Raw genomic sequence first — 16206 nt, forward strand, 5'->3', positions numbered from 1 at the left:
TTTATTGCACTACTTAAGATGGGAACTGAATGAAGCGATGGAGAATCTTAGAAGCTGACTATTGGACATTTCATGCTCCATTAAAGGCCATCGTCCATCATAATAGTTGATTGTGACTATTACAGCTTGCTTAATCCTTAAGCATGCATGAGCGAATTTATGAAGCTAATATTGGTTATTCGGTTGAGGAGAAGACATTAATCTATTTTAATTGTTCATGTACTTCATTTATGGTTGAACATGACCACTCATCTACTAGGTGTCTTATATATATTTCGTTTAAGTGATTGTTGAAGGGTTAGACGTCTTATGATATAAACATATTTGAGTTAATTTTTTTTATTTTTTAAGAACTGTTTGAACTTATCAAGAATTCGTTCTTGTGGCATTCTCAAACTGAACTTATCTTTTTGTTAACCATCTCAAATTGTTGCAATTATCCTTATATCTTTGGTTCTTATCTTAATATAGATAGTAAGTTAAGGTTCTATCCATTTTTTAACTTTTCGATTTTAAACAACTTTATAGAATTCAGGTCGTATTTATATATAACATCAATTTTTTTCTAGTTCGTTAAATTCGAGAATTATATCTAAAATTTATCATTAATTTACCTTCTCTTTCAATTTCATCCAAATCTAGTATAAGTAATTAAATCGTGAAACTACTAGTAACCGAGTTCACGTGAATAGGTTTTCTTTCTGGCAACGGTTGCTCGATCCAGCCATTGCCACGTAGCTAACGGGGCAGTCAAGTACAACCGGCTCATCTAGGTGTCGCTTCACACCGTCATCCGGGAAAGCTTCAATCTTTATCAGGACTTGGTTTTCCATTTCCAATATCAATCATGCATAAATGCGTTTCAAAGCTGTGTTCTGCAATGACAACTGTAAAATGTTGTTTTTCCATTTTCTCACCTTTTTTTTTCTAAAATTCTATGCTTTTTTACTATATAGAAATTATTTCATTGAGTTCCTTTTGTTTTGATGATACTTTTTCATGGATCGTCGTAATTTCAGCTTTATCGGTTGGGTTTTTGGGAGGCTTGTACTGCTTTCTTTTAGTTAACCTCTTTTGGAACTATACTGCCTTGGTTGATGCAATTCATAATGGTGAAGGCAAGTGCTGGACAACCATGGTGAGTCAAAATTCAAACCCCGTACATTGCTCGAATGAATCAAATGAAGTTCCTGACATTGATAAATTTACTTGATATAATACTAAAAAAAATTGATATTGTTTTAGCCATTTTGTAATGGCCTAAATTCAAGGTTATCGGAACAGTAGTTTCGTAACCACAAATCCGATTTAAAGAGAAATTTATTTTAATATTTTTGCATGAAAATTGATATGATAGGAAAATCGTATGAAAATATTGATAGAAAAATTTTACCGATTTAGTGGTTAGTTAAAAAAAGAAATTATTGAAGAAATTGGGTAAAAACAAGATATCGGGACCTCTATGTTGTAAAACCGAGTCAAAAATAATTTTATAAATATTTATGAAATGTTATTAGTGTGGTATTAAAATTTTGTTAGGAAATTTTAATGTTTGGGTAGTCAATTAAATCAAAAGGACTAAATTGTAATAGGTGTAAAAGTTGCTAGAATGATTAAATAGCTTAAGAGTCTAATGAGAAAGGATTTAAAAGGAAATTAGACCCAAAAGTTATTTGGGCTGGACGGGAAGGGTATGAAATCAGCAGAAAAATTGATAAATTAAAGGTAAAATTGGAATATTGCAAAATTAACTAAATAAAGCTAGGACTAAATAGAAAATATCTAGATTTCTCTTCATTTCTCTTCAATTCCAGCAGCTAAAAATGCCATAGGAGGATTCTATAAGCTGGTATTTCATAATTTTTTCACCAAGTGAGTTAATACTTGCCTTTTTCTTGTAATTTTTGTGTTTCTAAGACTTTTACAACTAGGTCCTACTATTAAATTCATTAGTTTTTGATTTTATGGATGAAATTGAAAGTCACCATGGTTGAGTGATGTAAGTTTATGATGAAATAGAATGAAATTAAAGCTTTAATTTGTTAATAAGATGATTTTATTAGGTAATTTCAATAGAAATTGATTTTTAGGACCTAATTGTGAAAATGCTTGGAATTAAAGTCTATTGCTGAAATTCTGATTCCTAAAGGTTTTAAACTAGTTTAAGGTGATATAATAAAATATTAATTGAGAAAAATCAGTTCAATTGAGAGGCTAATTGAGTAGGGACGAATTTATCATTTATTAAAAGCTTAGGGGAAAAATGGTAATAAACAACTTGCACAAAAACAGTTTGGACAGCAGCAATAGACTAACTTTGAAAAATCACCATAAATTTTAGAAATCGAATTAGAAGATTAAAAAAATATATAATTAAAGCTTATTGAGTCTAGTTTCTCATAGAAGAAATAGTGTAAGCAATGGATTTGTAAATTTTGAGATATAATGAATTTTGTGAGACAAGGTCAGAATGAATTCGGGTTCCCCTGTTCTGACTTTGAAAAATCATGAAAAATTTAATAAAAACAATTAGGGGCTTAAATTTATATGTATAGAATCCTTAATAGTCTATTTTTAAGAGAAACAAACTATAACATCATTTGAATTCTGTATGAAGAGATAATTAATTTTTAGTGAAGAAGGGTCAGAACTGTCGACAGCAAAATAGGGGTGACTTTAAAGAATAAACTGTACTGATTGGCTAAACCAAAAATTCTGAAAATTTTATAGTAAGAAGATATGTGAGTCTAGTTTCAGGAAAAATTATCAGATCCTAATTTGGAGTTCTGTATCTCAAGATAAAAATAATTTAGTGACTATGACTCAAGTAGACAGCTTTGAATGAACTATAAATAATAGTTGAATTATAGAGAATGTTGCATATGAACATGAAATGTATTAAATTGATAATTAAATTTATTTATTTAGATCCAGAAGATTCAAATACGAAGCTAGATCGAGGAAAGGAAAAAGTTCGGGATTAGTAGACTTTTTTTGTTTACAAATAAGTATCAATGTAAGTTCATGTAACTTGAATTATATTCTTAAATGCTTGAGATTGTATGTTATTGATGTGAATATGATTTGAATGTTTATTGTATGAAAATTAATGAAACATTGATATATTTGATAAAATGGGAAGAAATCCCGGTTGAATGAAAGGAAAATTCGATGGATCTCTGAAAAGGAATTGACGGTAAAAAGGATCTAGCCCGGACGGGTGATCCTATCTTGATTTAGCCCTCCCGAAGAATATGTGTAAAATGGATTTAGCTCGGACGGGTAATCCGAATTAGGGTCTGAATTTAGCCTGGACTGGTAATCCCGACAATACTCTATGAGTTTATATTGCAGGGGATTTAGCTTGGACTGGTAATCCCGCTGCAAGGTTGAGGTTCGCGGGAGTGTGCTCTCTGAAATGGATATGTGCGTACATGAATATGAATTGACGGACCCGAAATTGTACACTAAAAGTGTACCTCTGAAAAATCCATCGAAATTCCGATAAATTCAACGGGATAAATATGAAAAAATAACAAGGAAATGGAAATCATGGTATTGATGAGCTCATCAATCATAGTATATATTATTGGTACATGGAAATTATTGTACTACCTTGAATGTTGAGTTTGTGCATATTAGGGTAATAATGCATTGAATGGATATAGGAATGTTTATTGTATTGTATTGAAAATATTAGTTAAGTATAATTCTTGTTACATGAGCTTACTAAGTACAAAGTGCTTACCCCGTTTCCTTTTTCCCTGTTTTGTAGTGTTAAGAGCTCGGAGGTCGGATTTGGTCGGAGACACATCACACTATCAACCTCAGGACTTCGGTATATAAAGAAACTTTATTTTGGAAATCAATAGCATGTATAAGCTAATAAAGTAAATGATTCTGTGAAATGAATGTAAAGTTAGCCATTGGTATGGTTAACAAACCTGGTTTTGGGTATGTGATGACGTTATTTTATAAATATGCATGAATTTATCTTGAAAATATGTTGAATTGGATTGGTTGATTTGGATTGGTCTCGATATAATATTGCAGGGAAGGTTAGATATCTGTAAAAGGATTATATTGAATTTTCCTAGAAAATAATAATAATAATAAAAAATTTGTAAACTTTGGTAATACCTCGTACCCTATTCCAGCAATGAATACGGGTAGGGGGTATTACACATTTTGTGAGAAAGAGCTCATTGAAGCAATTGAGACGGCAACAGGAGCGAAGGAGGACTGCTTATGCTTCATTGAAGTGATCGTTCACAAGGATGATACTAGCAAAGAGCTGTTGGAGTGGGACTGAATAGCCTACCCCTAATCCTCAGTAAATTCTTGGCGCTGCCTTCAGCACATGATGCTTTATGCTTTGACCAATTTAAGTTGATGAAAATTTATGGTATGAAAGCTGAGTTTTTCAACATTTTTCCAAAATTTGCGAGTGCTTGCTTATATTTGTGTACATCACTTTCAACGTCCTTTCCGGTAATGGATGCTATGTTCTAATTTTTTATCTCCTTTGTCTTTTGTCTTTTGTGGAAGGTACCATTTGGCATGATAAAGACGGAAAGGCAATAGGTACAAGTATGCGATGTATGGCTATTGAAATTTGTTATAGGGGAAGATTTTCTTTAAAGCTAATCCGAACATGTAAAGGTGTCAAGAGGCTTTTCTTGTTTAGAAGCACATAAAAATTTTCCCCCTTAAAAAGATACATGTATGATAGGGAATGATATTAGAAAAGCTATGGGTTGTATGAAAATAGTATGTGTTCCAAAACACTAGATTTTTGCATCTTATTCGGACAAAAAAGGAACAGTGGCTTGCATGATGATATTTAATTCATATATAGATGTCGTTGTCATGCAAAAGAACAATTTCCCAACAGAAAAATATCCGTAGACTTGACATTTACAGCATATCTATAAGAAATATGCTAACATGGCTACAGTTTTTGGTGTATGGCGAGAGGAGAAGAATCCTGCAAATTAAAATATTTTTATTTTTTGTCAATAATGCTCTTTACCTTCTCTATTGGGGTTTTTTTACCGAATAAATATCCAAAAAAAACACAAAAATAGTATAAAAAAATATTATGTACCAAAATGGTACACTGGGGTGGTGCCGCCTATGTAGGCATGACCATCCCAATTCTGACAAAAAATTAAAAAATAAAAATAAAAAAGCTATTAAAAAAACAAAAAAAATTGTTAAAAAAAACATTTTTTCTATTATTATTTTCTCTTCTCTTTCTTCTACCTTCTTTCTCTCTATTCTCTGCTTCTCTTTATCTTTCTTCTTTTTCCCTCACCGGTGCCCCCTTCTCCTTCTCCTTCTCCTTCTCTTTTTCTTTTTCTTTTTTCTCTTCTTCTCTTTGCTTCTTACTTCACCTGAGCTGCTGCTGAACTTGAGGACTTTAAAATAGTCCCCAAACAGAAAAAACGAAAACAAATAAAACGGAGGTATGCAATCTTGATGCCGCCTATGGCACCTCCACCTTCAGTGTCGCCTTTGCCAGAGGCCCCACCGGTGCCGCCTCTGACATAGGCGGCACCACCCATGATATACCATTTTGGTAAATAGTATTTTCTCTATATTATTTTCGTATTTTTCTCTTTTTTTTTTGTACTATTTTGGAAAAAAACCCTCTCTATTGCTATCCAAAGGCCATAGGCCTTCCTACTTGGACACGTGTCCACTGCTTCTTTCCCTTTTGTGTCGAAAACTCTTATTTATCATTACTTCTAAGGAAAAATTTACCCACCACAGATTTTGGGTTACTCATCATGAAGATTTTATTTTATTTTTACCTTTCTTCCTCGAAATGAACTCAAAAAGAAGTTAAACCCATAACTTCTGATGATCAAATCTTTAACTCACAAAACACAGAAAAAAGCTACTTTAAGGATTTAGGGTTTTGTGCATTTCAACATCAGTATTATGGGCTAAGAAAAAATGGAGGGATTACAGAATATGGTTTGTTCCTTCTCAAAGGACACAAACTCAAGATCCCTTTCTTTCTTCTTGGAAATCCTCTACAGTCCTCGTGGCGGCAACGGCGGTGGAGCAGTGCAGACGATTCTTTCGGCGATACCATTCGTATTTGTGAACAGGCCTCCCAAGCAAGTTATCTTGTTGTGGAGGTGTTCAAAACTTGCTTTATCGCCGGAATAATCGTCGACTGCTCCCTCAAATGCTGTGTATGGCGTTGGGCTTCAAGGTTCTCAAGCGATTAAAAGACGATTAGTGCAACGTTATTAACCCTTTCAAATCCAGTTTGGTTTCATATTATGAAAATGGGTAACTAGTTCAAACCCTCTCTATTTCTCTATTACTAGTTCTGAATATATAATAACTAGTTTATATAATTTTTTAAAATCTTCCTCCAGATTCAAGAAATCAAAGCTTAAACTTTAACATCAAAATTAAATCAAAACTCTCGTTAACGAAGAGTTGTTATTATTATTATTATTTACAATGACATAAAATAATTGGTAGAAAATTAGAAAAAGATTATGAAGTACAAGGTAAAAAATTCAAATCTTCATAAATAGTAAAATTATTTTATGAAACCTTTTCTTTATCAATTAAAATTAAACAAATTATACATATGATGTAGAAAAAAAGAATGTATTTACTTTTAATTAGTAACAACAATGAATGTTATAATAAAGATGATTAATAAACAATTTTTCTCATAAATAAAGATTAAGTTGTAATTAGTCATCCACTTTTTAGAAAACTAACCTTATAATGTTAAAATCTACGAAAATGACCCAAGTACTGAACTAGGAAGAAATAATATTTAAAGATGATAAGAAGTATGAAAATTTAAATGAAAAAGTTGATGTATTAATAAATTTTAAAATGAAAAATGTTATTAATGACTGGAAAAATTTGCTTGTTAGTGGAAATTGAAAAAAAATGAATAAATTTTTTTTTTTGATGGGCTTGTGAGGCATCAGTCCTTTTAAAAAAAATTTTTTGGTCCTCCGCTAAGCCAAGTTGAAAGTATTTTGAAATGTAAAAGAGTTTTTATTTATTTATTAAATTTAAGTTTGTATTAAAATATTTTTTTTATTGTGTTTTATTAGATTTAAGTTTTTAATAAAGGTATTTAGATTTTTTAAGAAAAACTTTTCAAACTTTCTTTCTTTCTTCTACTCATTCATTACACGCGTCTCTCTCTTTCCAGATTGCAGATCTATTTTATAGATATCTTTGTTGTGGGTGCATGTTGCTCGTTAAAACTCCACCAGTTACTAATAGTTTTTCTTAGAAAGCGGGTAACTCTTCATTAACTTCTTAATTTATTTTTGGTTTGATATTTCGGAATAATAAATGATTTCACATGTCGATTTGGACTTGTGTTATATTAAATTTTATATGTTTTTTGTTTGTTTTTTCATTGTTTAATAAGTCTTCAGTTTTAGAAGTTTTTATCCACTCTTGTAGCACGTTCTTTAGTCTTGCTTATGCATGTAATTTTAGCTTTATAAGTGATTTTATGGATGATTTTGTTGTCATTCTCTCTAGTTTGGTGAATGATCAATTCTTTTGTTGATTTTTGCTCACCGCTCTAGACCATTTGGGGCTCGTTTCATTATCGTATTAAGTGCTTGCAATCACTTTAGATATGTCGTGCTTGAGTTGTGACAAAGTCAATTGTCAACGTGTCATAATATTATATTGATACTGAGGCTAAAGCCTTTGTTGTGTTGATGGAGCTTATCCTTTACCATCTACGACGTATTTTTGCTATTTTTTGAATAATGAATTAATGAATCTAGCTTTCAAAAAAGTTTGTATTAAATATATGATTAGTTTGTTTTATTAATGTTTTTCTGGTATCTTATATCAATTTTTTTCGTATTTAAGGGGAAGGGTATTTATTTTGTTGTGTTTTGTTAGGTTTAAGTTTGTATTAAAGGTGCCAATTGAGTATTAGCTCAATTGGCATAGGAGAACGTGGGTTTAATTATGCTGAAGCGCATTATCGTCCTATTTATTGGTTGAGAGGGGCTACGGTAGTTTTAGGCATTATTATAAAAATAGCATATATGATCAAAATCTATAATGAGATTGTTCAAAAAAGTTTGTATTAAATGTATGATTAATTTGTTTTATTAATGTTTTGTGGTATCTTATATTAGATTTTCGTATTTAAGGAAATGTTATTTTTGTTGTTGTGTTTTATTAGGTTTAAGTTTGTATTAAAGGTATGATTAATTTGTTTGATTAATGTTTTGAAGTATCTTATATCGGTTTTTAGTATTTAAGGCATGAGCATATTTTTATAAGTTATTTGGGTTTATTTGATGTTTTGTTATTTGAGTTTATTAATATAATTGATATGCTATATTAAATTATTTATTATTTTAAAATAATGTTTAACAATATTTTAATTAATAAATGTGACAAAAATTAGAATGAGTTCACGTATTAGATTAGGCGATCACACGGTACGAATGATAAATGAGACGTTAAAAAAATTAATTATATCCGATTGAGAAGTTGAAATGCTAAATTCACGGAATTATTTTTTAGTTGATCAATTTTTTTTAATTGATAGGATGAGTATCACGTTTTGAGGGCATGTAGCCATGCACCGAGCTACCATCTAGGCGACCGTATAATGCCATACTTGGAAATGGTAGGATTTGGTTAGTGGGTCTAATTAAGATGTTTGAGTTGCGGTTTGACGTAGTATCCGCATTAACTGAGCGGTGGCAGTCGGAGACTCACACATTCCATTTACTGTGTGGGAAGTGCACCATCACACTTGAGGACATCGCACTACAACTCAAGCTACTAGTGGATGGTTATGCGATCACTGGTTTCAATAAAGTGGTCGAACCTGTGGCCTTGTGCGACAGTTTGCTTGGTCGATCGTCAGATGATGGGAAGAATAAATTTACTAGTTTTGAATTTTGGTTGGTTAAAACAAAATTTCAAAAACGTATTGAGCAATGCTACGGAGTTGGAGCTTATTTGCGCTGCTCGAGCATTTATTATGCAGTTGGTAGGGTATACTGATGCCGAACGCGAACAGTAATAAAGTCTAAATTAAGTACTTGCCCCTATTGTCAGATTTACGCATCGCTCGAGAGTACAATTGAGCGTCAACAGTATTGGCAACATTGTATCGTGAGCTATGTCAGGCTACAAAACACAATATGCAAGAAATAAGTGGTTGTCTAATACTGCTGCAATCATGAGCGCCGTATAGGATGCTGTTTTTGGTATCAGTGGGTCACTAACCACCAATGTGACTGCTTGTAAATAGGTAAGAAAATGTCAATAATAACCCAACCAACAATTAAATTTTTTTACACACATTTATTTGTTAACAATTTTCCTTTGTTGGCAGATGGTTTACATACCCTGCTATAGGGAGGTCTACAAAGCTTGGGGTGTATTGTCAAATAATCAAGGCATATTTTGGGGAGGAGGTGGAGTTTTTATAAAAATGTCAATAAAAACTGTATTTGGTCACTGTAGTATAACTATGTTAAATATTTTGCAGTTCGTGTGGATGCCATATTCTGCATCGGACGTTGCCGTTGTTATTTCACAGTGGGGTCATGCACACTCAACTGTGTGGTGCATCAACGTTTCGGTGTTGAATTTCTTGATTGTTAAGTGGTATAAAGGCGATCGATTTCTTCAACAATTTGATTGCAAACAACGCTACAAGTAGGTTCGCACAATCTTAAATAGTAAAAATATTATTTTTAAAATGTCTATACTCGATTTTAGCTTAGAGTTTTTGTTCTCCTTACTCTGAAAAAATTTAAAAAATTCATAAAATTTCGATAAAGTGTCTAAATTCACAAAAAAAAAAATGATCTCGGTATTGTTAACATATGAAAGAAAAACTGAAATTGGAGCCTAAACAGAATCTAAATTACAAGATTCGTTTATAAATAGAACAAAATAGAGGAAGCGATGCGTGGAATAGACAGCTAAAGCGTTCATAAACGAGGGATAGAGCCCAAAAGTCCAAAACCACTTGATGCCCGTTTCCTATAAGTGGAAATATAATGCAGAATAATAAAATATTGGGTTCTAAAAAAAAATATCCCATGATTCATTTTGTCGACTCTTTGCTGTTTCCTTCAGCCTCGTCTATTCACTGAGTACATAATGCAGAATAACATGGTACTATAGTTTTATAATGTTTGTCAACTTCATCATACCTCTTCACTCTACACGTCCCAAGATTTCAAGATTGATTCCTGTGAAGAATTAACATTATTATATTAATATCCTTAAAATTTTATTATATTAATTAAAGGTAACAGACTTTAAAAGGGTTTTATAAAAAATAAAAAATAATTAAATTTTTAGTAAAGACCGCACATAATTGAGTCCTCATAATTAAAAAAAATTAATTAAGCCTTTTCGTTAATAAAAATTATTATAGATTAGTTTGATTGTTAACAAATGTTAATGTGGTTGATAGAAATTGACTTGTAGCATGTTATGTGGATAAGTATGCTAATGTAACATATAATGTGAAATATATTTAAAAATTTTTAAAAATTACCAAAATATGTATACATAGAATGAATTTAGACAAATAATTGTTCAAGTTCATTTTAGATATGGTTCGAGAATACTATAAAATTATTAAAAGATATACAAATTAATAAAATGATCAAAGAACTAAAACTTATTGAAATAATTATTAAAAATTTAAAAGTTAAAAAATTAGTTCAAATATTTAAAAGTAGCATGTAAAAAGTATTACTTTGAAAGCAAAAGTTAAATTTTTTAAATGGAATTGTTATTTTAATTTAAATTAATTCAAATATATACTTTCATAGAAAAAGGCAAAAATTTAGAAAGTAAGTTAGCAATAATTTTTACTCCTTTTAGTATAAAAATATTATATTTAACTTTTATTTTATGATATTATTTTAACTAACAAATATAGAAATAATTAGGACTAATCTTAAATTTTATTTGATATATTTTGAGCTAAAATTTATGGCACCTTAGAGGAAATTATTAAAATATTGAATATTAACATAAATGCCAAATTTTGATTATATTTTGATTATTTTTATATTTTTTTGAAAAATTTAAAATAGTTTTTTATTTATCTTTTAATATTTTTTTCAAAACTAATATTTTTATATTTTAAACCACGTTCTAAATAAAGCAAGATAAATTAGTTGTCCAAGTTAGAATGAACAACTTTATATTTAAAATAGTTAGACATTCATTTGTCAAAGTTCATTTTGAATATATATTTTTTAATAATTTTAAAATAATTTTAGGACTTTATGAATTTTAAAATTTTAGAATTCTTATATTTATTTGTAGTTTTAAAATTTTTAATAACTTTTATATTATCTAGAGCCGCATCTAGAATGGATATGAATAGATAGTTATTCAAGTTTAAATATATGCTAACGTGCACATTACATGTTATGTGTCAGTCTCTATCAATCACATTAACATTTATTAATGATTAAACTAGTCAATGACGATGTCTAATTAACGGAATGACCTAATTGATCCTTTTTGTCACTAAGGGCTTGTAAATGTTTAAAGTTATTGATTAAATGCTTAAATGTTGTATTAAGAATCAAACGTGAGTTGTTTTTAAGGAACTAGATAAAATTTAGATAATGACTATTTCTTAGACTCTATCTTGTTGATTTTAAGGAACCGAGCTAATCAAATTTTTAAGGGAACTTATGATTTCGAAAATGAGGAGATAAAGTCTCAATTTTCTGGCTTGTTTCAATTTTGAAAGTTAACTTATCTTCTTTCAAAAAAAAAAAAAAAAAAGGATAAAATGGAGCCTATAAATAGGTTGTCGAACATGCTAAGCTGGGTAGATTTTGGGGAGTGTTTAATTTGTTTAACTTGAGGAATATTTTGTGAGGTGTTTAGGACTTGTTATTTTGGGGACTTGGGGAGTGTTTTTTCAATTAATATTAGAGCAAAATTTAAATATATTTGAAGGGGATCTTAAGTTTAATTTGATGTTATGGAATCTATAAAAAAAAGATAGTTTAATAATTTGAACACTCATAATGATTAGCTTGTCAATTTATACATATTGAACGGTTTATACGAGGGCTTTCGTCATTTTTACAGGTGAAAGGATTTAAATGCGATATTTAGTGGAATTAATATGTAACAATTCAAAATTGTCTCTATATGAATTAACTAAAGAAGTATGGACAGTACTGCAAAACCAATATGAAGGAAGGTTGTTGTTTGCGCTAAAAAACTTCGAATTCTAACAACTAGGTTCAATTTTTTTTTTTTTTTTTGAAATGAATGAAAATGATATTATTTCCGAGTTTATTCACAATTAAATGAATTTTCTAATGAACATTTTTATGTTGATAAACAATTTTCAAATGAAAAATTGATATACAAAGTGCTGTGATGTTGCTAGAACGATTTGGTAATTAACTCACAACAATTAAGGAGGCCAAATACATCACCACACACAGGCTGGATGAACTTATAAGTTCATTTTGAAATTTAGAAATGAATTTTGGTTGCAACAAAAACTCAAAATTTTTTTTTATCAATTTTTGGCGTTCAAAAATCACTTTTTCTCTTAAAAACGTTTTGTTTTCATCTTAAAAGCGTTTTTTTTTTTTTTTACTTAAAAATAATTTTATAATTAATTTTGTAATTAAATAAAAAATATAGATACATAAAATGATAATGATGATGCAGGTAGAGCCTAGATCTAGAAAGAACGAATTTGTGTTAGTAGGGAAATAATAAAGGAATCTAGCGCGTGATTTCACACCATTCTTGACTCCCAAGCACATTTATCACAGTATCTAGTTTCCCATAAAACATCCCCCTTGCCTGAATCAAGTTAAAATAATCAGTAATAAAATAGAATAGAAAATCCGATCCATAGAAAATAGAAACCAAAACCCCCGGTCGATCTCTCAACAAAAAAACCGCCCCCCGTATTTCTTTCCCCTCACTTTCTTCCCTTTAAAATCCGCTCCCATTCTTTTGCACTTCACTTCATCATACACATCAATTTCTCGATTACTTCGAAACTTAGAAAAGAGAGAGAGAATCCACTCCTTTTTTTCCCTCTACAATTTTCTTCGCGAAATTTCGTATTCTTTTCTCTGAAATGGATACCAATATTGGATCACTTGACAGCTGCAAACCTACTTCCAACGACGTTTGCTGTCCGGCAAACGGTACCGTTTCTACCATCCAAGGATCCGTTTCCCCCACCATCATCAACTCCTCTGAAGCCACTTTGGGCCGCCACTTGGCTAGGCGGCTTGTGCAGGTCGGAATAAGTGATGTTTTCTCTGTTCCCGGGGATTTCAACTTGACTTTGCTTGACCATTTGATAGCCGAGCCAGGGCTTAACCTCATCGGCTGCTGTAACGAACTCAACGCTGGGTACGCAGCTGATGGTTACGCTCGATCACGTGGCGTTGGCGCTTGCGTTGTCACTTTCACCGTTGGTGGGCTCAGCGTTTTGAACGCCATCGCCGGTGCTTACAGTGAGAATCTCCCTCTTATCTGCATTGTGGGTGGACCCAACTCCAATGACTATGGAACTAACCGGATTCTTCACCATACTATTGGCTTGCCTGATTTTAGTCAAGAACTTAGATGCTTCCAGACTGTTACTTGCTATCAGGTTATATTCTCTCCTTTTCCCCAGTTTTTTTAATAATATTGTTGTAATTTTTTGTTTCATCAGGAAGATGATAAATATGGGATCTTTGGTTTTTGCTAGGCCGTGGTGAATAACTTGGAGGATGCTCATGAAATGATCGACACAGCTATTTCAACTGCTCTGAAAGAAAGCAAGCCTGTTTATATCAGCATCAGCTGTAACCTGCCTGCAATTCCTCACCCCACTTTTGCCCGCGAGCCTGTTCCATTTTCACTCTCTCCGAAGTAAATTTCCTTTTCCTCTTTTCTGTTCACGTTCAAGATTGTTCAGTGATTAATTTGCACGCCAAGTAATTTTTTTTCCCATTTTCACTCTCTCCAAAGTAATCTATTTTTCCTCTTTTCTGTTCAACTTCAAGATTGTTCAGCGATTAATTTTCACGCCAAGTAATTCTTTTTTTCCGTAATGGGTGTAGATTAAGTAATAAGATTGGATTAGAGGCGGCGGTGGAGGCAGCTGCAGAGTTCTTGAACAAGGCGGTCAAACCCGTTTTAGTCGGTGGACCAAAGCTGCGTGTTGCCAAGGCATGCGAGGCTTTTGTTGAGTTGGCTGATGCTAGTTGCTACGCCGTAGCGGTGATGCCATCGGGTAAAGGGCTTGTCCCTGAACATCATCCTCATTTCATTGGGACATATTGGGGAGCTGTTAGTACTGCATTTTGCGCTGAGATCGTTGAATCTGCTGATGCTTACTTATTCGCTGGACCTATTTACAATGATTATAGCTCTGTTGGGTACTCTTTGCTTCTTAAGAAAGAGAAGGCGATTATTGTGCAGCCTGATCGGGTGGTCATTGGTAATGGGCCTGCATTTGGGTGTGTTTTGATGAAAGACTTCCTTAGAGAGCTTGCCAAGAGGCTTAAGCACAATAATACTGCTTATGAGAATTACCATAGGATTTTTGTTCCTGAGGGACAACCTTTGAAGGCAGCACCTAAAGAGCCTTTGAGGGTCAATGTTTTGTTCCAACATATACAGAAGATGCTTTCCAGTGACTCTGCCGTGATTGCTGAAACTGGGGATTCTTGGTTTAACTGCCAGAAGCTGAAGTTGCCCCCAGGATGTGGGTGAGTATTAGGGAAGGAGCTTTTTATGTTATGAGTTAAATTCCAAAGATGGGTTTTTTAATTTGACATTGAACTCAAAAACTTTTGCGCAGGTATGAATTCCAAATGCAGTATGGATCAATTGGGTGGTCAGTTGGTGCCACTCTTGGATATGCACAGGCTGTTCCAGAGAAACGTGTCATCGCTTGCATTGGTGATGGTAGTTTCCAGGTATGTAATGTCATTTTGGCCACTAGATTTTGATATTTTTGTGTGGAAAAACGAATGCACTATAAAATTGATTCACATGTGCATAATGTTCTTGTTTTGGGTACATCTTCATAACGTTGGTGGTGATTGGTTCAATAGGTTACCGCACAAGATGTGTCCACAATGCTGCGATGTGGGCAGAAGACCGTAATCTTCCTCATAAACAATGGTGGCTACACCATTGAAGTCGAGATTCATGATGGACCATACAACGTGATCAAGAATTGGAACTACACTGCCTTGGTTGATGCAATTCATAATGGTGAAGGCAAGTGCTGGACAGCCAAGGTGAGTCAAATTCAAACTTAGTACATTGGTTGAAAGAATCAAATCAAGTTCCTGACATTGATAAAATTGTTTGATATAATACTAAAAATTTGATATTGTTTTAGGTATTTTGTGAGGAAGAGCTTATAGAAGCAATTGAGACGGCAACGGGAGCCAAGAAGGACTGCTTATGCTTTATTGAAGTGATAGTTCACAAGGACGATACTAGCAAAGAGCTGTTGGAGTGGGGGTCTAGGGTCTCTGCTGCCAATAGCCGACCCCCAAATCCTCAGTAAATTCTACAGTATGCTTTATGCTATAAACTTTGGAGTTTCTGAATGCAGAGTTAAAAATCTGTAGTTTTCAACATTTTGCAAAATTTACAGAGTGTTTGCTCATCTTGGTGTAAATTCATTTTCAGTAATGAAAGCTATATTCTGGTTTCCTTTGTCTTTGTCTTTTGTTAACAATTTGAGGGCGACGGAAGAACCAGTCGGTATGATAAGGACGGAAAGGCGATAAATACAAGAATGTACCATGTAAAATTTCGGATAGATACTTTTTAGGTATGAAAGAGAATTCATTGGAATTTGATGGTGTCAAGGGGATCATATGATTTTTTTTCCCCTCAAAGCTTTATGTGGATCATAGGGAAAGATTAGAAAGTTGTGGGTTCCGTGATTTTCATGTGCGTTCCAAAACAATCAAAAGTAGCATCATGATATTTCGCTCAGGTACAGCTGCCTCCCTTTAAGGAAAGGAGCTAAAACCGGCCATTGAAATGTTTCCACCACCAAAATTGATTTTCGTAGATTTGACATTTACGGCAATTTGCTGTGTAAAATATTCTATGTGAAACATGATAACGTGGCTCCTACTTTCACCATATTTGGGTAACTAAAATTTCCTCTTAACAAAGAGA

At 32.4% G+C, this 16206-nt stretch overlaps 1 protein-coding gene and 2 long non-coding RNA genes across 3 annotated transcripts; all 3 read left to right on the forward strand.

Annotated features, from left to right (window-relative positions):
- Nucleotides 1-868: 868 nt before the first annotated feature.
- Nucleotides 869-3016, forward strand: LOC128280881 (uncharacterized). Its single transcript, XR_008271075.1, has 3 exons — nucleotides 869-896; nucleotides 1020-1138; nucleotides 2929-3016. It is a non-coding gene; the product is annotated as an uncharacterized LOC128280881 (long non-coding RNA).
- A 2183-nt stretch (nucleotides 3017-5199) lies between these two features.
- On the forward strand, nucleotides 5200-9746 carry LOC128280882 (uncharacterized). The gene is made up of 4 exons (XR_008271076.1): nucleotides 5200-6306; nucleotides 7202-7292; nucleotides 8579-9292; nucleotides 9377-9746. It is a non-coding gene; the product is annotated as an uncharacterized LOC128280882 (long non-coding RNA).
- A 2985-nt stretch (nucleotides 9747-12731) lies between these two features.
- LOC108453825 (pyruvate decarboxylase 2) lies at nucleotides 12732-15727 on the forward strand. Its single transcript, XM_017752148.2, has 6 exons — nucleotides 12732-13663; nucleotides 13763-13926; nucleotides 14118-14768; nucleotides 14861-14978; nucleotides 15117-15305; nucleotides 15410-15727. The coding sequence occupies exons 1-6, from the start codon at nucleotides 13139-13141 to the stop codon at nucleotides 15578-15580; spliced, it is 1818 nt and encodes a 605-aa protein (XP_017607637.2). The 5' UTR covers nucleotides 12732-13138; the 3' UTR covers nucleotides 15581-15727.
- The last annotated feature ends 479 nt before the right edge of the window (nucleotides 15728-16206 follow it).

This window comes from Gossypium arboreum, chromosome 9 (assembly GCF_025698485.1).
Source record: "Gossypium arboreum isolate Shixiya-1 chromosome 9, ASM2569848v2, whole genome shotgun sequence".
Lineage (NCBI taxonomy): Eukaryota > Viridiplantae > Streptophyta > Magnoliopsida > Malvales > Malvaceae > Gossypium > Gossypium arboreum.

Excerpts from the sequence above, each read along its gene's own strand:
- LOC108453825 (XM_017752148.2), top strand. The coding sequence starts at position 13,139 with ATGGATACCAATATTGGATCACTTGACAGCTGCAAACCTACTTCCAAC. Across the intron at positions 14,769-14,860 it reads AAGTTGCCCCCAGGATGTGG|GTATGAATTCCAAATGCAGT; the intron begins GTGAGTATTAGG and ends ACTTTTGCGCAG. Across the intron at positions 15,306-15,409 it reads GCAAGTGCTGGACAGCCAAG|GTATTTTGTGAGGAAGAGCT; the intron begins GTGAGTCAAATT and ends ATATTGTTTTAG.